Raw genomic sequence first — 24,362 nt, forward strand, 5'->3', positions numbered from 1 at the left:
CTTTTATTTTACAATTCTTCAGAGTGTTTGTCCCATTTAAAAATCTACCATATGGGAATCCCTGCCTGGAACAGCGGTTTAGCGCCTGCCTTTGGCCCAGGGCGCGATCCTGGGGTCCCGGGATGGAGTCCCGCGTCGGGCTCCCTGCATGGAGCCTTCTTCTCCCTCTGTGTCTCTGCCTCTCTCTTTCTCTCTATCATAAATAAATAAATATTTTTAGAAATCTACCATAGCCTCTTATGGCACAGTTTTTACTTATGTAGATTTAATATGAACTTAACCAGTTAAAAAACTTAAAAAACTACCATAATATTTTTTCTGGAGAACATAAGAAACATCATTTAGATTCGCAAATGACAAGGAAGGGTAAATTGGCTAAACTGATGGGTAAAATGGGTTGCCTTAGTTTTATTGGTATTATTATTATTATTATTATTATTATTATTATTATTATTTTCCTATACTTGTCTTTAGAAATAGGAATCTTTTCCAGTTATAGATATTTGCTTATGTGCAGGCTTCATTAAATATTATATCACATATGTAATGGTTATTCAATGATAATTCCCGTAAGTTAGTCTTAAGAAGAGTAGTTCTGAAATCCAAGCTTCTTTCTATTGAAATTTATAAAAATAGACTTAGTACTCAGAAAGGCTAAATGTATGCTACTTTTCTTTTCGTTAGTTGAGTGTGTCTCAAATCTCCCTTTCTACTGTGTGAGAACCTTCAGCCTATAATATTTTATTACATAAAACTCTTTGGACATACATTATATTTTCTGGTTTATTTATTTTTACAAAGTTTTTAGTGTGGAAAAATTTAAACATAAACAACTCTATTATCACTCAATGTCAACAGTTATCAATTCATTAGTCAAATTTGTCTCATCTGTACAATTATCTATGACCATTGGGTAAGAGTGAGCAAATCCCCAGACCATACAATTTGATCTATTAATATTTTGATATATATCTCTAAAATCAAAAAGACTCTTTAAAGAAGCATAACTAGGGGTGCTTGGGTGACTCAGTCAGTTGAGCTTCCGACTCTTAATTTCAGTTCAGATCATGATCTTGGGGTTGTGGGGCCGGGCCCCTGGTTGGACTCCACACTCAGCGTGTTTGCCCCTCTCCTCTTTCTCTAAGATAAATAAATGGATAGATCTTTTAAAAAATAAATAATAAAAATAAAAAAGCATAACTATATTAAAATCATACCTAAACATTTCAACAATATTTTCTTAATAGATCAACTAATTAATCAATATTAAAATATTTTTGTTTTGTAATTTATTTTTTCATTAATTTTACTCAAATAAAAGCCAAATATAATCTACATATTGCATCTAATTGATATGTTTCTTAAATCTCTTAATCCATAGTTCTCCTTCCTTTTTTCTTGTAATTGTTAAATTCCTTTAAAGTTTTTCAAATTATAGGGGATCCCCTGGTGGCTCAGTGGTTTAGCACCTGCCTTCAGCCCAGGGCATGATCCTGGAGTCCCGGGATCGAGTCCCACCATCAGGCTCCCTGCATGGAACCTGGTTCTCCCTTTGCCTGTGTGTCTGCCTCTCTCTCTCTCACTCTCTCTCTCATGAAAAAATAAATAAAATATTTTTTTAAAAAGTTTTTCAAATTTTAGTTTTGCTGATTGTAGTATCCCCATACTATTGTTTAATATATTTCTCCATTAGCTGAATTTCCTGTAACCTGATTAGATAGGTCTAGAGATTTGATGATATTCATTTTTAGTTTTTGGTAGGAATACTTCAAGGAAGGTTGTATATTTCCATCAGGAAGCCAAAATATCTGCTTGTTCAGTGTGTTCAGTTGTTACCAGCCTGATTTTTCCAGTACAAAGTTTCCCATCTGCTATTAATGTGTTTAGTAGCTATTGATGATCATAAACAAGGATTTATGATCCTTGTTTAATTAGATGTTACAAAATGGTATATTCTAATGCCTTGATTTCTTCTTCATTTATTAGGTTTTGTTTAAAAAGGTCTGTTTTGGTAAATTAAATAGAAGGTAATTATTGAGCATCTATGATGTGTTAGTACTCTGCTAGATGGTATGAGGGAGACAAAATACATGTGAATCATGGACCCTCCTGTAAATAAAAATTAAACATTATGCTCAAAATGATTAGAGAGCAGCTATGGTTTAGTAAGTGAAATAAGAAAAATGATCATGGGTTGAAGAATGTTTCATGGGAAATGTGGGACATGTACTGAGCCAAAGAGCATTCTATGAAATAGGGGGAAACTGAGGGTGTTCCAGGTAGGACAATAGTTTGGACCATACCATGAGGCTAAGAACAAAAATAGCCACATATTCACATAATGCGAGATTACACTTAGTTAAGTTAAAATGGGACACTGATTGTGAGTAATAAAACTAAATTACTTAGGTCCTATTGTGATAAATTGGCATCACATCATGAACTCTGGTATTTTTCTCAATATATTTGGCAGATAGACTTTGGGTGATCTAGGAACCTACTGTGAAGTGGCCTAGGGAAATCCAATACTTTAGAAATTGATTTGTCATAAATAAAACTCATCTAATCTTAAGAAATATAATGTAGCCCAAGTCAGATATAAAATGTAAAGAATTAGTTATTTTGATAGGTATATACAGTAATAAAAAAATACAAACTACTTGTGGTTCCATAGGACAAGCCAGGACATTTGAAAGAAGAAGCAGGTGCACAGGGCTTGTGAAGCTGTGGTGGAGTTAAAGATGTTGAATTTAATTTTTAAAAATACTGTATTTTGGGTGCACATGCAAATAGTAAAGGCTTTAAGCATTTTTTAGGATAGGATTGTAGGCAAAAAGACAAAGCTGATACTGTACATTATAGTCAAACACAGAGAAGGATAGGTTAACTCATAGGAGACACACATAATATGTATAGAGAGGCTGAGGTCAAAGAAAAAGTATAGCAATAGGCTCAGTGGGTCGACCATCAGACTCATGAATTCAGCTCAGGGTCTCAGGGTCAGGAGATTGAGCCCCACGTTGGGCTCCATGCCCAGCATGGAGTCTGCTTAAGATTGTTTCCCTTTCTCTCCCTCTGCTCTCTCACACCCCGCTCATGCTATCTCTCTCTCTCTATAAAAAAAGGATAGCAGTAGAGTTGAGGATGGAGAGTGGACACAGAGAACAGGAAAAGAAGAGAGTGCTATCCATCGGTGGAGAAGCAGAGAGAAGAATGTTGTGGGGCAGGAAGTAAAGAGCTTTAATTGGGAAAAGATGGTCAACAGGCCAACATGATGTAGCAGCATCACTAGCAGCACTTGATAGAACACTTGATTTTAATACAGTACGTTACAGATGGAAGATGGTTTATAGAAAGGAATGGTTTGGGAGTGGGAGATCAGGATGGAAAGCATGTGATCTTATTCTAGGAATGGGCTTCCAAAGAAGAAGGTAAATATAATGGCCAGGATACGCAGCAGATGGAGAAACCTAGGTGTGTCTGAAAACCAAGAGTCTGAATTTCCTTGGTCATTTTTTTTTTAAGATTTTATTTGTTTATTCTAGAAACAGAGAGAGAGGCAGAGACACAGGCAGAGGGAAAAGCAGGCTCAATGCAGGGAGCCCGATGCGGGACTTGATCCCAGGTCTCCAGGATCACACCCTGAGCTGAAGGTGACGCTAAACCGCTGAGCTACCTGGGCTGCCCCCTTAATTATTTTTTTTTGAAGATTTATTTATTTTAGGGAAAGAGAGTACATGTGAGCAGAGGGATGGGGAGAGGAAGGGGGAGAAAAGCAGACTCCTCACTGAGCATGGAGCCCCTTTCAAGATTCCATCTCACAACCCTGAGATCATGACTTGAGCTGTAATCAAGAGTTGGGCTTGAGCCACCCAGGCACCCCTCTTGATTATTTTGATAAATAGGGAAAAGTATATTTTTAGAAAACAAACTTTGAAAAATGAAAACTTTCATGAAATGATGCTATTCAGAGATAAAGAGATAATCAGTATTATTATTTTGGTAAACTTCCTTCCAAGTCTTCCTTCTATGTATAGATACAGAGATGATATTTTATATTAAGGAGATCATACTACTAATGTATGCATGCTACATGTAAAAGCATGTGCTTTTTTTCATCTAATAATATGTTGTAGACATTTTTAATGTCAGTGAATATAGTTATAGACTATTCTTTTTCAATGGAAGTCATTACATGAGGGTACCATAATTAATTTAAGCCATCTCCTGTTGCCAGACACTTAGGCTCTTTCTAATTTTTCTATTTAAGCACTATAGTGAACATTCCTGTGGATATATTTTTGTGCACTTATCTAATTGATCATCTTTGAATAACTTCCCCAAAATGTGGTTGTGAGTCAAAGGTTATGCACATTTTATATTGTGATATATATTTATTTACATATTGCCTGGTGTCGTTTGGAAGTACAGAACCAATTATGCTTCTACCAATAATATCTGTCAGTACCCAGAAAGTTCTTTTAAATGTCTTAAAATTTTTCTTCACCTTTATTCAGGCTCATTTCCCTCACTTATAATATAGGAAGGATGAAATATAACAGTGGTTCTTAAATTATTTAGGATCTTAGTATCATTTGAGAATGTTTGAAAACTGTTGACCAGAAACTAGAACTGTTGTTACAGAAAAACACCTATGCAAAAACAAAAATTTTTACATACTGTTTATGAGAATTCATAGATTTTTTTAAGTCAATTCACAGACTCTTTAGGGTCTCAGGCCATGAATCTAAATGAAGAATCCCTGAATGAGATGATTTTAAAGTTGCTTTCTCATTTTATCACTAATACGCACATCTTGCATATACATCATGCACATATCAGTCATATGCACACAGAATTTTAATGTGTATTTGGAAAACCCTTGCTTGATATAGAATGTAGTCTTATTATGTCTGCAAAATCACTTGAGTGGGTATAGTTATTGGAATGAATTTCCATTTATTTCAGGTTCTTCAATGGAGAGCCCACCAGGAAGAGGTAGCAAGACTGGAAATGGAAATTTCTGCCAGAAGAAGAGAAAAGGAGGAGGAGAAAGAGAAGCTATGGAAGGAGAAAGAATTGTTACAAAGAGCAGAGAAGAAAAAGAAAGTATGGAATCTGTTGCTGTGAATGTGTGAACGAATGCTTAGTTGTCTGATTCAGCTTTGACTGATCTTGGTGTTTGGCATGGAATCATCAGAGGCAGTTCTTAGAAAGATTCATAAGGTTCTAGTGGAGTCTTGCTTCAGTTCATTTAAGCTTCAAAGATTTGTGGACATGGAGGAGAATCCACTTTACTGACCTGCAGGAGCACAGGTACTTGTAATTAGAAGAAATGCGGTAGGTAAAGAAAGGATGGAATTTATGACTTGTCAAGTCTTGTACTAAGTAGGGACATGCAAAGATAAGAGGATACTGGGATAGCATTCTGGTTGACTGCAGTGGAGCAACTGACTGTCAAGAGATGTCTTTGCTGATAAAATATATTGTACCAGAGTCAGAGCAATTCATGGAATACCAAAAGGCCTCTTCAAGAATTTACTTCTTGACTTGTTAGAGTGTTTGTTTTTCATTTGCTGATACAAATGCATCACTCTACTTTTGAGCAAATGTTTGCTTCCCACTTTTCAAAATATTAGTCACAACACTTACAAACAGCTTTAATGATTTGCTGAAACTCTGTGGAAAAAAAAGTGAATTTGAGGCAGGATTTTAAAAATATATCTGGGATATTTATTTAGTTACTTGTGTTTGTTACACCACAAAAATGGATAAAATGAACACATTAGTACTCATCACCTAGCACTGAAATTGTTAATGTTTTTAATTCTTTATCAGATTTATTTTACAGATAAAGTTGAAGTCCTCTCTTGAGGATTTACTCAGTACCACTTCTTACCTCCTCAAAGTCAGACTCAATTATAAATTTTATTCCTATCTTTTCTGGCCATCTATTGCTTTTGACATCTTTTAAGGTATGGTTTGTGACTTTTGAATTTTTTTTCGTGATTACTCTCATATCACTCTGAGGCATGTACTTCTTCATTCAACCTTATATTTTTGAGATAGAGCTATGTGAATAAGAAGGAGACATAGTTCAGCCCTTCTCTGCTATAGCCTTCCCTGCTATAGACTGGTTCATTAGAGAAGTAGGCTGCCATTCGTCACTTCTCTTAGTGATTGACACTACATTTCTAAAGTTTTGTTCTTGTTTGTGCTGTAGCAGCTGCCTTGTTCATGTGGACTGGGCATGTGTGCCTGGCTTTCTCTACAGTACACTGAGGAAGAGAATTACTATGTGATATGATTTGTATGCTTTCAATTTTATAAGAGGTTTTTTTTAGTTTATAAGAATATTATAAAATATTATCTTCTTTTTGACTTTTGCCAATCTGATGAATGTGAACAGTATCCTATTGTTTTATTTTTTTAAAGATTTTGTTTATTTTTTCATGAGAGACAGAGACACAGGCAGAGGGAGAAGCAGGCTCTGTGCAGGGAGCCCAATGTGGGACTCGATCCCGGGACTCCAGGATCACATCCTGAGTCGAAGGCAGGCGCTAAACCACTGAGCCACCCAGGCATTCCTCCCCCTCTTAGTATTTTAAATTGGATTCATCTGATCACTTGTGAGATTAAAAATCCCCTTGTGTTCATTGGGCATTTTCTTCCTCTGTGCATTGCCAATTAGTACTTTTTGTTTGTCTCTTCTTTATTAATCTGTAGAAGTTCTTTATAAATTCTGGATACTATTTCTCGTTCTCAGTTATATGGGTTCCATATATTTTCTTTCATTGGTCCTCTGCCTTTAAATTTGGTCTATAGTGTCTGTAGTTTCACGGAAATTTAAAATGATCAAATAATCAAAGTTATTAAACTTTTTTCCTTTTTTGAATTGTGTTTTCCTTTATGAACTGTTACCTGATAGTGAGAGCATCTTTTTTTTTTTAAGACTTTATTTATTTATTCATGGGAGACACAGAGAGAGAGGCAGAGACACAGGCAGAGGGAGAAGCAGGCTCCATGCCGGGAGCCCATGTGAGACTCGATCCTGGCATTCCAGGATCATGCCCTGAGCCTAAGGCAGACGCTCAACCACTCAGCCACCCAGGCGTCCTGGTAAGAACATCTTTATGGAGAGTTTTGTTCACTTCTGCTTAGGGCCCTATACATTTTACTGGCCCAGGACCACGTGTATTACTTGTGAGATTGGGAACCTATTCTGGGACCTTTCAGAGGGTGCTCATCTAGCACTCATGCACAGCACCAGCCTGGGATCTGCTCATGAGCCCTTTTTCCCTCTGGTCCCAAGCAGAAAGTTAGCTCCCATGTCACTTTTCTGGGGAGTGGTCCTGGTGTGTCTTGTTCCCATTTTGTATACGGACAAGTCTTACAGGACTTTTTACTCTTTTTAGGTGGCACGATTTCAGCTCTCATGTACACAAATCTCACAGCTAATATTAAAGTCCCAACCACCAGCTCCTCAGGTCTGTATCTGGCCCAGTTCTGCTCAGGGTCCTTTGGTTTTGGCTCCTTACTGCTCTGACTTTGAGTTCCATCTTTATCTTCAGGACTGGGGACTCTGTGTGTTTATGTGCTGTTGTGTTATAGTTTATCCAAAATTTCTATGTCAACTCAGACAAACTGACCAAAGTTCTGGCTACCTTTATATGTACTACTAATCCAGACTCTCTTTGTTCTATTTTCTATGCTAGAAACAATTTTAGTTCTTTGGTGTTTAACAGCAGTTTGACAGAAACACACTTACAGTTTCTCAAGTCAGAAGCTCCCCCTGACTTGAGACTGATTGCTTTGTCAGCTGGTGCTCTGTTTTTCCTCATCTACTGTTTTACCTGCCTGGACTTCTCTTCTCATAAGTTAGCATGTGTAGAGATAGAGAAACTATTCCATGTATAAAACCCCACCTAAGGATTTCTGAATAACAAATCATCTTTGTCCTAATTCTTCTTCTCAGCAGTTTATCTTTTAGGGAATGACACTGTCTTTTTGCTGGAATAACATTTTAATTTGTATCTAGTGCCAAGGTTTACCCTGGTAGATGCCCACCTCTTTTCAAATTGACCTTTAAATTATTAGATCATTTTTTCTTCTGTGCTTTAAAACTTGAGTTGAATATAGCATTTACAGTTTTCATAGTTTTATTTCAAGACTCAAGGTAAGTTTTGATTCATAGGCTGTTTGGTGATAATGGCAATATTTCAGAAGCATCTCTCCAGTTTTGAAATTATTGTCATGATAAAAGCAAAAGATAATGTCTTCCCATAAACCAACCCTGGAAGCTATTGTAAGAAACAAAACTACTGTGCTAGGTGAACCTTAAAATGCCTGATATGTAATATTGGTCCCAGTACCACCCTTTCACTAGATGTAGATTTTGGATGGCTTGAACAACATAAAAACTATTCTGCATCACAGAGTTTTAGGAGGTTTTTTTGCTGCTTGATGCCTGGAGTTCTATGGGGTCAAAACAAAGATAGTTACAGCCTCACTCCCAAAATAGAGATTTCAAGCAAGGCTTACATTAAAAGGAGACATATTCCCTCCTTGCTCTAGCATGTTACAAATTTTCTCCCAGTTTTACTAGTTCTTAATCCAGCATTGAAGCCTCCACGTTGTACAGCTAAGAGATGGGAAGCATTATCAGAAAAGTCAGAATAACTTCACCAGCCATGGCCCATCAGCCATGTGACCTTCAGTCTTACCTCAGAGATGTTTCTGGGGAGAAATCTATCATTTTGTGATCTCTTAACCTCAAGTGACATCATATCAGTAAATATCAATAGACCCAGACTTCAGTAGAACCGTGGCATTTAGGTGGTCCCCCTTGTCCTCAGGTGATATGGCAAATACTCAGAATGATATTTTTCCACAGATAACCAGAGGAGAGCAGAAACAGTCTAAAATAAAAGAAGGTAGGCTATCATAAACAGAATGCAGGCTAGAAGGCTAGAACAGTACTGCTTTCCAGAAGATTCAAGAAGCTCTGTGTTTAGGAGGGAATACAGAGTATCTTTTCAATTCAGATCAAAGCTATTCTCTCAGTGTGGGAATCTGTGGGTTCCTATGAGAACAATATATCATGAAATCCCTTACCCAGGTTTCTTTTTCTTTTTCTTTTTTTTTTTACCCAGTGTTTCTTAATCTAATAATGTACTGATCTAAAGAGCTAAGAATGGTGGGGGTGGGGAGGTAGACATAGAGAATGATAAAAAAATGAATTCCCAGACTATAAACTCTACTTCTTCAGGATTGTTGGGACTTAAAGGGGGCTAATGAATAACACCTGTGATAGGCAGGCTTCTAAGATGAGCCCCAAAATTTCCTGCCCTCCTGGGATACATATCCTATATAATCACCAGGACTATAACTTCTGTGGGTTAGGTTATATTATTTGGCACAGATAACCCCGAGAAAGGGAGATTACCTGTCAGAGCTTGGCCTAATCACATGGGCCTTTTAAAAGTACGGAGTTTTCTTTGGCTGATGACCCACAAGAGGGGTCATCAGAGATTTAAAGCATGAAAAAGCCATGACTCAATATTTTGGCTTGAAGATGAGGAAGTCACATGGCAAGGAATGTGTGTAGACTCTAGTGGCTGAGAGTGGCCCTGGCCGATAGCCAGAAGGGAAATGGGAACCTGTAACCTATGGTTCTGCAACTGTAAGGAACTGAATTCTGCCAAAAACAAGAATAAGCTTGGAAGCATAATTTCCTCTAAAGCTTCCACATTAGAACTCAGTTTTGTCAGCACCTTGATTTCATTCTAGTGATGTCATGGGCAGAGAGCCGGGTACACCATGTCGGACTTCTGAGTTATAGGAGTCTGAGCTCACTTATAAGTGAGTGTTGTTTTAAACTGCTAAATTTGTGGTAATTTGTTACAGAGCAATTAAAAAACTAGTACAGTTTTTGGTATCTAGAAGTGAATTGTTGCCATAACAAATACCTGAAAATGTGGAAGTAGCTTTGGAATTGGGAAGTGATAAGAAGCAGGAAGAATTTTAGGAACATGATAGGAAAAAGACTAGAATGCCTTGAACTGATTTAGTAAAAATATGGATGTTAAAGATGTGGCTGCTGAGTCTCAGAAGGAAGTGATGAACATACTCTTGAAAACTGGGGAAAGGAGGGTCACTGCTAGGTGGTGACAAGGAGCCTAAGGAATTAATTCTGTGCTGCAGTTAGGTGGAGAACATTCCTGAGTAATGAACTTCATATGTGATGAGCTATAAGAAGATTTCCGAAGTATTGAAGATGCCACTAGGGTTTATTGCTACTTATAGTAAAAAGAAGAGATTTGATGCTCTGGGAAAATCTCAGCCTATCTAAGTGGCAAACAGCTCCAGAGTTAAGAGATTATTGCCATCATCATGCCATACAGAAAAGGCTGAAAGTGTGAATATACAGCCCTTTGTTATAGCCTTGCAAAGATCACAGGGTCAGAGTATTCAGTCATATAAAAGACCCTTCCAAGAGATTAAGAGTGTTTCTCATAGATTTCAAATTAGAGAGACTCTGAAAGTTTAAGAGTGATTTCTCTCAGCCACTTCAATAGAAAACCAAGAGAGAGAGAGAAAGGATTATCTCAAAAAGACCTGTGGTTGTGTGGCTTTTGTCTAATGGAGTGAAATCCCCATAAAATCTGCAAAGGCTCACTTGGTTCTTGAGAAAATTTTATCAGAAACACTGCCAGCTTGGACTGAAAAGGACAGAGTGAATATGAAATGAAAGGAAGCTCGTGGACCTCCCAAAATTCTCATGGCAGGAAACAGGCTGATAAAACTACTCAGAGACTTGGCATTTCTAATACTTCCACCACTAGAACAAACCCACCCATCTAGGCTCAGGTAAAGTTACTCCTCACTTCTCACCACCTTATTATACATAGAATAGTTGTATCAGCTCCCAGTAGGATATATTGACAGTAAAACTGTGTATAAACCCAAGGGGGTCACTAAAGGTCCAAATAGGATGATTGTTTATCCATGTGTTTATTCATTTATTCAATAAGTGTGTACCAAGTGTCTTCAATGTGAGACACATTATACACAATCCTTCATGCAATTCTAAGAGGTCACCCTACTCAAACAGAAATTGCCCCTTTTCTGGTATCTATCTATCTATCTATCTATCTATCTATCTAAGTAAGGCTCCACACTCAGCATGGAGTCCAATGTCAAGCCTAAATTCATGACCCTTAGATCAAGACCTGAGCTGAGATCAAAAGTTGGACACTTAACCAACTGAGTCGCCCAGGCACCACTCTGGTATCTTTTTAAAGGGCTGTGTTTACCTGCTCCACCATGAATATAATATGGAATTCTTGGTTAGGTTAGTAGAAGCTCTTACTAATAATACAAAAGGGTTTCTTTTAGCTTTAAATTTTATGAGTAGACCAAAAAGAAAAATTAAATAGAGAAAAATTAAAAATATAAAATGGACTATATGGAGTTTACAATTATGACTACATAAGTAAATTAAGTATTTATGCATATATACACAGTATTTACAAATGGATGTACTTGTGTATGTACATATGCACACACATAATTACAATGTGACTTTCCCAGTTCTCTCAGTGGTACTGATAGCCTAAGGAATTTAGGATAGCGCCTTTGCCTTCATTCATGTCGGGATCTCCTCTTCTCTTATTTCCTGGTCCTGTATCAGCAAACCATACTTTGGGTATCTATCCTCATTATGGCCCATGCTAGCCTGATTGCTTCCTAGTGTGAATCCTCTTATGCCAATAAGTTATTAGTTTTGCTATAATTGATCAAAGTTCAGGCCTTAGTGTATGAACATTTTGCCCTGCCTGACTCCAATAAGGTTCACCAACTCTCTATTAATTTTTTTTTTGTTTAGGCTTTTAATTGCTACTGTATGCATTTGTACCCTGAACTGCAGGACATAGAACTGTCCTATGCAATTTCTTTCAAATGCCTGTGACTGCTTGCCTTTCATTTCCAGTGAATTCTCTGCTATTGCAGAGGGAAGGTCATATAGATTTGAGGATTTAGGTAGTGGGATAAAGAGCCTTTAAGATAAGAACACTACCTGGAAAACATCCCCTGGTTAAAAGAACAGCGCACATGCACGCGCATGTGTGTGTGTGTGTGTGTGTGTGTGTGTGTGTGTGTGTGTAAAAGAGATAGTGATCTAACTGGATCCCACTGAGGCTAAAATGACTTAAAATATAAATATTGTAAGTGTATTTAATGTATCACTAGGGACCAACTGAACTGTGAACTTACAAAAAACATGGCAGCACTCAGCAGCATAGTAATGCAATGACATTCAGGTGATCTAAAATGAGCTTAGAGCACTTTTTTACATTTTCATAAAATGGAGAATATAGAATATAAAAATTCTGACTGATGCCTTGGACCTTAAAAATATGTCTTTGAAACTCTCTGAACTCCAGTTTGATCTCTGCTTTAACATACTCCCACTTAAATTTCTCACTTGCAAACATCCTCTCTTTAAAGGAACCACCTGCCACTAAAGCCAAAGTATCACCATCTGGCTAAGGCCCAGTCTGTTGAACTATCTCCCAGTTCTCTCAATTACTAACTCCCAGAAGTGTAAAGTTGCACTCTTGTGAAAAGGGGTGATTATCTTTTAATTATTGGTCTTTTTGTTTGGGAGTCTGATGAAATACCACAAATGAGGGAGCTATAAAACCTAATGAGTAAAGTAACTATCAGGATATTATAATAGTTAGAAGAAGAATATAGTGAATGTATATTTTTTGTAAAAATGACTCCAAATAAATTGGGTTCAGTTTATTATTTTCTGAATTTTTAATATTAGCCCTCTGAATAATATTATTTAAGAAATTAATGTAATATGGGAGGTTTAATTATCCAAAAGAAATCAAAGATCATATAATTTTAAAATATTCATAATGTTCCTGATTTTGTTATTAAAGTTTAGAAATGGACATTAACTTAAGCTTATTAATTAACTGATTCTAACATTTCAATGAGACTGAATGTACATTCAAATGCACAATTATCAATCAACAGGTGACATGAAGGTAGGATGGTAGTCCAAGCAGCTCACTTTCCTAGTTTCAACTGTCTTTTTAAAAATTAACATCTCTAGGTGATGTCACCAGGATGGTGACATAAGTCATTCTTGATTTCATTCCCACTCAGATAAAGAACTAACATCTCTTCAAGACAGCACTGGGAGAATTCTAGAACATGGGGGTGAGGCTGAAGCTGGCCCCTGTACCAGACACCACATACTGCATGAGAAGAGTAAGAAAAGGGGCTACACATTGACACTACATTAATCCTCCACCCAGAACAGTGCAGCATCACACAAAGAGGTCTCCCTTGAGCCTCCAGTTCCTCCAGTGGAAAAAGGCCAGGGGTGATGACCAGCTTCCCCTAGCATTTTGAATCACTTTGTGGGAGCCCCTCCTCTTCTCTCATACAACAGGGATTGCAGGGCAATCTGCAGGGGCCCAGCTATTAGGGATCTGTAATGGAGAAGGCTGAAGGTGGGGCTTGCAACAACCAGCACACAGATCTTGGCAAACTGAGTTTGTACCCACAATGTCCAAATAGTAATCACAAGAGTAGTTTTGCTCATCTGCAGCATCAAGTTGCAGATGCAGATCTGCCTAATTTGGATCCTCAGATAGGAGTTTTGCCCACCCTGGAGCCTAGTTTGCCCATGTCCAGTCAAGGTGCTGAGTCATAGCCTCACCCACTGTGGAAAGTGCCATCTAGTCCCCTTTAACCAGAAGGGGTTGTAACAGTTTTTTTGGAGCTGTGTGGTCCAGTGACACTTAAATTAAAAGGTGAGTGGACAAAACTGATAGCCCCCAGAGCAAAGCCACAGGGCATGGAGACTTCCTATGCTATGCATAGGTAGGGGGAATAATTCATTGACAAGTCTGAGGACAGGTCCCAGACCTTCTCCAGTAGAGATCCTGTTTGGGCATTTGAGTGTAGCCAGGAGCATCCCTTCCTTCATATTCAGGCAAGGGAGCTGAGACACAGGCCTACCTACTGTGGAGAGTGTCATCCAGCCTCATCTGACCAGAGGTAAAAAACCCCTGAAAGCTGTGTGGTCCAGTGGTACTCAAGTTGAGAGAAGGGCAGCAGAGCTGATAGTTTACAGAGCAAAGGCAGTAGTCAGGGAACTTGGGGTGGAGGTTGGCTTCATTAAGACAACACACAAAAGCAGTTTTAGAGCTGCTCTACCATTCTGCCAGCAGGGGATTTAATTCATCACCCTGCTTATTGGTAAATATAACCTTTAGCCTGTCCAGCTAGGGAACTTAACCAGAGCACCTGAGAAGTTGCGTAGATGATTCAACAGTCCTTCACATAGTGGCACTTGAACAGAGAGCACAGCCTATGGCTTCCCTCATCTACAGAGCAAACTGGTGGCCTCACCTGACCAGGGAATTCAGTGCACAGTCAGGCCTGATTTGGTTTCCCAGACAGTGAGTAGAACAGACCTTGGGCCATGTCCTGCTGTTCTGACAGTGCAGGGAAGCTAATTCATAGCTCCATCTATTACTGAATATCATATCCAGTCCCAACCATCTAGTAAGCCTGACCAGAGAATTCAAACAACTTTGGAGCCCATCCTACAGCTTCACTTGTATAGAGAACCAAGCTAGCAGTCCTATTTAAATGTTCTCAGTCAATGGCATATCCCCATCCCTGTCCTCAGAGCTTGAATATTTCCCTCACCCCAAAATAGGCCATAACAGTAAGCCCCACCTACCCAAAGACATTACCAGCAGACACACCCAGAAACCCAAACTGAGCCTACTGGTGAAGAACTGTTCCTGCCAAAGCAAACCTGTAAAATCTGTAAGAGGAGCTCCATGACTAAAATGCACAGAAACCAACATAAGGAATCAGATAAATATGATACCACCAAAAGGAACTAATAAAATTCTTATAACTTACCCTAAAGATAGTGAGATCTATGAACTCTCAAAGAAATTCAGAATATGGGCAGCCCCAGTGGCTCAGCGGTTTAGCGCCACATTCAGCCCTGGGTGTGATCTTGGGGACCTGGGATTGAGTCCCATGTCAGGCTCCCTGCTTGGAGCCTGCTTCTCCCTTGGCCTGTGTCTCTGCCTCTCTCTCTGGGTGTGTCTCATGGATAAATAAATAAAATCTTAAAAAAAGAAAGAAATTCAGAATAATCCTTTTAAGGAAGTTTAGTGAAGTGCAAGAAAATGCAGACAACTAAATAAAATTAGGAAAACAGTACATAAACAAAATGAGAAGTTCAACAAGGATATGGCAACCATCAAAAAAAAAAAAAACCCAAACCAAACAAAAAGAAATCTTTAAGTTGAACTTAACTGAACTGAAAAATTCAACAGAGTTTCAGAAGTAGACTCAACCATGCAGAAGAAAGATTCAGCAACTGAGGGATAAGACATTAGAAAACTTAGAGGATAAAAAGAAAAAAGAGGAAGAATAACTACACTTATAATAATTATAAATAATAATAATATAATAATTCACATTATAGGAATTTCAGAATGAAAATCGAAAAAGGACAGAAAATATATTTAAAGCAATAATGGCTAAAAACTTCTCAAATCTTGGGAGAGAAATGAACATCCAGATCCATGAGTACCATAAGACCCCAAATAGATTGAACCAAATAGGGATACATTAAGATGAATTTTAAGAGCAGTGTAAAAAAAAAAAAGTTACATATAAGGAGACCCCTATAAGAGCATCAGTGGATTTTTCAGCACAAATATTTTAGGCCAGGAGACAATTGGATAACATTCAAAAAATTGAAAGAAAATGGAAAATGGTGGGTATTTGTCATTTGTAAGAAAGAAACGTTTGTAAGAAAGGCTGAGAAATATTCTATTGTATACATAGACCACAGCTTCTTTATCCATTCATCTTTCAATGGACACCAAGACTCCTTCCACAGTTTGGCTATTGTGGATATTGCTGCTATAAACATCGGGGTACAGGTGTTCCGGCGTTTCACTGTATCTGTATCTTTGGGGTAAATCCCCAGCAGTGCAATTGATGGGTGGTAGGGAAGTTCTATTTTTAACTCTTTGAGGAACCTCCACACAGTTTTCCAGAGAGGCTGCACCAGTTCACATTCCCAGCAACAGTGCAAGAGGGTTCCCCTTTCTCCACATCCTCTCCAACAATTGTTATTTCCTGTCTTGTTAATTTTCACCATTCCCACTGGTGTGAGTTGGTATCTCGTTGTGGTTTTGATTTGTGTTTTCCTGATGGCCAGTGATGTGGAGCATTATGCTGAGTGAAATAAGTCAATTGGAGAAGGACAAACATTATATGGTCTCATTCATTTGAGGAATATAAAAATTAATGAGGGGAATAAAGGGGAAAGGAGAGAAAATGAGTGAAAGTGAGGGTGACAAAACATGGGAGACACATAACTCTGGGAAACAAACAAGGGGTAGTAGAAAGGGAGGTGGGCAGGGGGTTGGGGTGACTGGGTGATGGGCACTGAGGGAGGTACTTGGCAGGATGAGCCCTGGGTGTTATTTTATATGTTGGCAAGTTGAACTCCAATAAAAAAAAAAAAAGAAAAAAATTGAAAGAAAATAACTGTCAATCAAGAATTTTATACTCAGTGGTACTGTCCTTCAGAAATGAAGGAAGAGTAAAGACTCCCAAACAACAAAAGCTGAGGAAATTCATTACTACAACACACTTGCCTTACAAGAAATACTAAAGAGAGTTCTTGAGTGGGAGTAAAAGAATGCTAATTAACATCATAAAAACACAAAATAGCTTAAATTTCACTGGTAATGGTAAATATATAGTCATTGTTAGATTCTGCAATATGGTAATAGTGGTACATAACTCACAATTCTAGTTTGAGTTAAAAAAAGAACATGGAAAAAATAATCAATACAATGATCTTTTATTACACAATGCAAAGAAACACGTGTCAATTGTAACAGCAATAACCTAAAATATGAAAGGGGAAAAGAAGTAAATGTGTAAAATATATTCTATTGAAGTTAAGTTGTTATATACTTTAATATATTTTTTGGTAAACCTTATGGTAACCACAAAGGAAAATCTTGTAGTAATTACCAAAAAATATGATAAAGAAGTCAAAGTATATCAATACCAAAAGATATCAAAACTTAAAATAAATGACAGATAAGAAACAAGGAAAAATGGATCTACAAAATAAACAGAAAACAATTAACAAAATGGCAATAATAAGTTCTTACCTATCAAAAATTACTTTAAATGTAAACAGATTAAATTCTCCAATCAAAAAACATACAATGGCTGAATGGACTTAATAAAAAAACCAAAACCCCAGACCCAACAATATGCTGCTTGCAAAGATACTCTCTTTAGTCTTAAAGACAGACATAGACTGAAAATCAAGGGATGGATAGAGATGTTTCAAACAAATGGTAACCAAAGCCAACCAACCAATCAACAACAAAAAACTAAACAAAGCAAAATTCCAAAAGTAGCTATGCTTACATCAGATAAAATAGACTTTAAACTAAAAATAGTAAAAATATATAAAGAAGATCATTATTTAATGATAAAAGTTTTAAGACATGAAGATGATATAACTGTAAAGATTTATGCACCCAACATTGGAGCACCTAAATATGTAAAGCAAAAACTAACAGAGCTAAAAGGGGGAAATAAACAGTAATACAATAATAGTTGGGTACTTTAATAGTCTAACCAATGGATAGATTTCCAAATGGAGAATCAATAAGGAAACAGTGGATCTGAACAATACTGTAGACCAAATGGAACTAACAGACATACAAAACTTTCTAGCCAACAACAGAATACACATTCTTAAATGCACATGGAATATTTTCTAAGATGTACCTTATATTAGGCCACAAAACAAGTCTTAGCAAATATAACAAGACTAAAATTGTACCAAGTGTCTTCTCTGACCACAATGGCATGAAATTAGAAATCAATAACAAGAGTAAAACTGGAAAATTCATAAACACATGGATATTAAGCAATGCTCTCTTGAATAACTAATGGCTCAAAGAAGAAATTAAAGAGGAAATAATGTTTCTTGAAACAAATGAAAATGGAAACTTACCAAGCCAGAACTTACGGGACATAGCAAAAGCTGTTTTTAGAGGGAATTTCATAGCAATAAGTGCCTACATTAAGAAGAAATAGCCCACGAAAACAACCTAACTCTACACCTTAAGCAACTAGAAAAAGAAAAACAAAATGAGCCCAAATTAGCAGAAGAAAGGAAATAATAAAGATTAGAGCATAATAAATGTAATAGAGAATAGAAAAATTAACAAACTAAGAGTTAGTTCTTTGAAAAGATAAACAAAACTGACAAATCCCTTAAATAGACTAACTAAAGAAAAAAGAGAAAAGACCCAAATCAACAAAATTATAAATGAGTAAAGAGATATTACAACTGAAACCACAGATGAGAAAAGGACCTTCAAAGGCTACTATGAACATTTACATGCCAAAAAACTGGACAACTTAGGAGAAATGAGAAAATTCTTAGAAATATATGAATGACCAATATTGAATCAGAAAGAAATAGTAAATCTGGATAGACTAATTACTAGTAAGATTTTAAATCAGGAATAAAATATCTTCCAATAAAGAAAAGCTCAGAACTAGGTGGCTTCACTGTTGAATTTCAGTAAACATTTAAAGAACAATTAATACCAAACCTTCTCAAACTTTTCCCAAAAAACTGAAGAGGAGGGAAAATTCAAAATTCATTTTTCAAGGCCTGATTCCTAAATCAGAAAAGGACACTACTAGAAAAGAAAACTGTAGGTCAATCCCTGATGAATATAGATGACAAAATTCTCAGTAAAATACTAGTAAACTAAATTTAGCAACATGTTAAAAGTATCATTCACCATGATCAAGTGGGATTTATTTCTGGGATGCAAAGATGTTTAGCATATGCAAATTAACCAATGTGATACATCACATTAATAGAATGAAAGAAAAGGATTATATGATCACCTCAAAGGATACATGAAAAGCATTCAGCAAAATCCATTCATTCATTCATGATAAAAACTCTCCTTTTAAAGATTTTACTTATTTATTTGACAGAGAAAGAAAGAACAAGGGGCAGGGAGAAGCAGACTCCCTGCTGAGCAGAGAGCCTGATACTGGGACTTGATCACAGGACCCTGGGATCATGACCTGAACCGAAGGCAGATGCTAATCAACTGAGTCATCCAGACACCCCTAATAAAAACTCTTAATCAGGCATAGAGAGAACATATCCCAACACAATAAAGGCCATATAAGCCAAGCTCATTGCTGGCATCATACTTAGTGGGTGAAAGGATGAAAGCTTTTCTAACATCAGGAACAGCATAGGATTCCCGTTCTTACACTTCTATTCAACATAGTACTGGACATCCTAGCTATAGCAATCAGGCAATGAAAGAGAAGGAAAGGAAAGGAAAGGAAAGGAAAGGAAAGGAAAGGGAAGGGAAGGGAAGGGAAGGGAAGGGAAGGGAAGGGAAGGGAAGGGAAGGGAAGGGAAGGAAGAAAGGGGTATCAGGATTAGAAGGGTAGAAGTAAAACTGTCTCTATTTGCAGATGACATTTTATATATAGAAAATCCTAGAGACTCAACCAAAAACTGTTTAATCAGTAAATTTAGTAAAGTTGCAGGATACAAAATAAACATACAAAAATCAATAGCATTTCTGATCAGTAAAAAATAAAATTTTTAAAAACAAAGAAATCAATCCCATTATAGTAGCATCAAAAGCATCACAAACAATAAAATACTCAACAAATTTAAATAAGGAAGTGAAATATCTTCATGCTAAAAACCACAAGACACTAATGAAAGAAATTGAAGAAGACTCAATTAAATGGAAAGGTATCCCGTGTTCATGGGTTAGAAGAAGCAATATTGTTGATATGTCAATGCTACTGAAAATCATCTATAAATTCAGTGCAATCACTATCAAAAATCCAATGGCATTTTTTACAGAAGTAGAAAATACTCTCCTGAAATGTATATGGAACCATGGAAGACTCTGAAGAGCCAAGGAAATCCTAAGAAAGAACAAAGCAGGAGGTATCATACTTCTTAATTTCAAGCTATATTATAACTATAGTCATCAAAACAGTATAGTACTGGCATAAAAAATAGACAAATAGACTAATGGAACAAAATAGAAAGCCCAGAAATAAACCCAACTCTTTATGGTCAGTTAATACTTGATAAGAGAGCCATGAATACTCACTGAAGAAAAGAGAGTCTCTTCAATAAATGTAGCTGGGATAATTGGATATTCACATGTAAAGAATGAAACTGGAACCATATATTATACCACTCACAAAAATTAACTCAAAATGGGTTAAAGAATTAAAAATAAGACCCGAAACTGTAAAACTCCTACAAGGAAGCATAGGAGCAAAGCTCCTTGACGTGGATTTTAGGAATGATACCTGAAACACAAGCAACATAATAAAAAATAAACAAGTGGGACTACATCAAACTAAAAAGCTTCTGCAATCAAAAGAAACCACCAATAAAATGAGAAGACAATGTATGCAATAGGAAAAAGTATTTGCAAAACATATATCTGAGAAGGGGTTAATAACCAAAATACATAAGGAATTCATAAAACTTAACAGTAAAAACAAAAACAACCCAATTTAAAAATTAGGCATTTTTAAAGGATCTGAATAGACATTTCTATGAAGAAGGCATATAAAAGGCCACAGGTACATGAAAAGATGCTCAACATCACTAGTCATTAGGGAAATATAAATTAAAACCACAATGAGTTATCACCTAATGATCTTTATAATGGCCATCATCAAAAAGACAAGAGGTAGCAAACACTGGCATGGATGTGGGAAAAAGGGGAACTTTGTGCACTATTGGTAAGATTATGAATTGGTACAGCCGTATGGGAAACAGTAGGGAGGATCCTCAAAAAATTAAAATAGAACTATCATATAATCCAGCAATTCCACTTTTGGGACTATATCCAAAGGTAGCAAAAACACTAACTCAAAAAGATATCTGCACCCCCATATTCAAAGCAGCATTATTTACAGTAGTCAAGACATGGGAACAACCTAAGTATCCATCAATGGGTGAATGAAGAAGTCATGGTTTATGTACATATATATATATATATATATATATATATATATATATATATAATGGAATATTATTCAGCCATTAAAACTGAGGAAATATACCATTTGCAACAACATGGATGGACCTTGAATGCATTATGCTAAAAAAATAAGAGAAAGTGAAATCATCATACTAAGTGTAGTCAGAGAAAGTAATTATGCTAAGTGAAATCAGAGAAAGGCAAATACTATGTGATCTCACTTATGTGTGCGATCTTAAAAAAAAAAACTCTGAAAAAAAGATTGGACTATGATCACAAGAGAGAGGGTGACAGGAGGGAAAAGTAGAGTAAGATTGTCCACTGGTACAAACTTCCAGTTATAAGATAAATGCATAACAGGTATTAATTGCACAATATGGTGACCATACCTAACACTGCTGTATAGAAAGTTACGAGAGTAAATCTTAAGAATTCTCATCACAAGGAGAAAAAATTTCCCTTATTCTTTTCTTCTTTGTTTCTTTTTATTGTATCTATATGAGAAATTGGATGTTAGTTGGACCTATTTTGGTAATCATCCTACACTACATCATACAAAACAAACCATCATACGGTATGCCTTAAACTTATACAAGGATGTATGCCAATTATTTCTCAGTAAAACTTAGGGAAACAGTGGAGTTTTTTCTACTAGGGCTTCTCTTTAAAAAGTAAAAACAAAAGTTGGTGAGAGAATCTTCCTACTCTTTGTCAGGGCGCAGTTTTAAGAAAAAGTCAGATGGAGAGGGGAAAAAAGTAGCCTGGGTCATCAAGAATCAGATACATGTTTCCTTGTAAGAGATTTTCCAATAGGCAGTTTTCAAAAAAAATTTTTTTAATTAATTCCAGGTATTAATTTTTGGCTATATTTTCTTCCTAGCTCTGGATTATTCATAGTGATTTGATTTAATTAACAGACATCTATAGAGTGCTTGCTTCATGCAAGGCACTGTTCTATGTTCATTTAATCTTCTCAACAACCCTAAGGGTTAGGTACTAATATGATCTTCATTTTATCAAGGAAAAAAATGAGACACATAGAAGATACAGAATTTCCCCAGAGTCATACTGCCATAAAGAGATTCAGAATTTGAACCCAAGAAGCCTAACTCCACAGTCCATGTTTCTAAACACTATGCTTTGCTGTGCACCATTGTGATTGCGGTTTGCTGTTAATTTTGTGATTAACCAATTTTGAGAAAGGTCAGTTTTAAACTATTTAGGGTCATTTTCATGGCTTTGGTCCCGTCCTAGTTTAGTTCAAAATTGTTAAATAGACAGGAAACTAATAATTTTTTTTTTTGGAAACTGATAATTTTAAAACTCTTTAGTAGTCTGCCTACTAGGGAGTATTTGTTGTTCTATAGGTGCAAACAGTTTCACTGTGTCTGTCGCTTTACTCTTCTTAATATTCCCTGAGGATTTCTCTCCTTGGGAGAGAAATTTATAAGAAACCACACAATTATAGATTTTGTGCCCCAAGTTTTTATTTAAATTCCAGCTAGCTAGCACACAGTACAATATTAGTTCCAGGTGTAGAATTTGGTGATTCATCACTTACATATACCATTATAGTTTGATCATAGTTGAAGTGTCAAGTGTAAGATGTGTTTTGAATGGATTAAGAAATGCCACCTTCATTGTTCTCTTGGTGAGTAGACTGAAGAAAATAATGATTTTGATATGATTTTTTTTATCTATCAATATCTCATTTAACAAGAATAGAATCTCCACAGGCTTCCAATATCACATCTACCAACCAATTAGAATTTGTACCCATTACCCACCTTCCCTTTTACAATGCATAAAGTATCTGTACTCCTAAGGCCAGCCCCTTCATTTATGTGCTGCATCCCATCCCCTCTCTCCTATTCAAGGTCATCTCAATCTCTCTCCCACCACCACTTGTCTCTTCTCTTCTAGATCTTTTCTATTAACCTACAAATCATCCCATTATGACTTCTGTTTTAAAAATACTCTCCCTTGACCCCAGGCACCCTCCTGTAGAAAATGTACCATTTTATGGCCTACACATTATCTCCAACTTCTTTCCACTCATTCTCTCATGGGCAATTTTGTCCCTCCACTCTAGCAAAGCTGTGCTTACCAAGGTCATCATTGATCTTCATCTTGTTCATTCCAGGAGATCTCAGTCCTCACTTTACTTTAACTATTAAGATGGAAGTGATCACCACCTCCTCCTTGGAAAACTTGACACTTGGTTCCCAGGAAGCCATTCTCTCTCTCTGCTTTTATCTCCCTTTGTTTTTGACCTGACTGGTTTCTCCTTCCAATAAATTTGGATGGATCCTCCTCATCATTCTAATTTCTTGGCCTGGGAGTGCCCTGGGGGCTCCATCCTCTAAGCATATACACTTCCTAGGTGATCTCAATCAAAGTGGTATTATTTAGATGTCATTTATAGGCTGACAAATACAATTAACATCCTGGTATAGGCCTCTCTCCTGAACTCCAAATTCACACACCCCACTGCCTCAAATTTAGTATACCCAAAATGTATTGTTTTTCCCTGCAGACCTACTCCTTCTCCAGTTTTGTTTTGTTTTTTTCAAAAAATGGAAACCTATTATCCCAATGCTCTAGCCAAAAGCCTTGGTATTATCTTTGACTCTTATTTTTCCCCTGCACATCTCCTACCAATACCCTCCCTCACCTATCGTCATAAATAAAAGGTTCTACCTTTTTAAGTCAGAGCTATTATAATAACATCTTCATCCCTTAAATTTCTCTTCCTCCACCTTTTCCATTCCCATTCTCCTTCTCCTGGCCATTATCCACACAGCAGTCAGAGAAATGTTTTTAAAATTCATGTCAGATTATGTCAGTTCCTATAATCTGTTGTCTGTTACATCTTATATCCTGCCACTTTTGCCCTCACTCATCCTGCACAAGCCATACCAGCCTACTTCTTCCTCTTCCAAGACCCTGGTACAGGTCCCTGTAGGCTTCTGCTTTGGCTATTCCCACCGCCTGGAATACTGTCCTACCAGATGTCTGTATAACTCACCCTCTCACTTCATTCAGGATCCCACTGCAGTATCATGTTATCAGAGAGAACAACTTCAATGACCAAACTTCAAATAGCATCCTCCTTCCCTGTCACTCTATCCATTTACCCTACTGTATTTTTTTCTTAGCATTTATCATTCCACCTGCCACCCATCTGTTTATTTATTGGCT

General features: G+C 36.8%; 1 protein-coding gene across 2 annotated transcripts in view; it reads left to right on the forward strand.

Moving 5' to 3' along the window:
* Nucleotides 1-24,362, forward strand: part of CCDC148 (coiled-coil domain containing 148) — a 233,757-nt gene that overhangs the window by 146,708 nt on the left and 62,687 nt on the right. For both annotated transcript variants that reach the window (XM_055307649.1, XM_055307648.1), the window contains one exon: nucleotides 4,969-5,109. In XM_055307649.1, coding sequence (XP_055163624.1) covers nucleotides 4,969-5,109 — 141 coding nt within the window. The remainder of the gene's footprint in view (nucleotides 1-4,968; nucleotides 5,110-24,362) is intronic.

This window comes from Nyctereutes procyonoides, unplaced genomic scaffold (genome assembly GCF_905146905.1).
Source record: "Nyctereutes procyonoides isolate TBG_1078 unplaced genomic scaffold, NYPRO_anot_genome, whole genome shotgun sequence".
Lineage (NCBI taxonomy): Eukaryota > Metazoa > Chordata > Mammalia > Carnivora > Canidae > Nyctereutes > Nyctereutes procyonoides.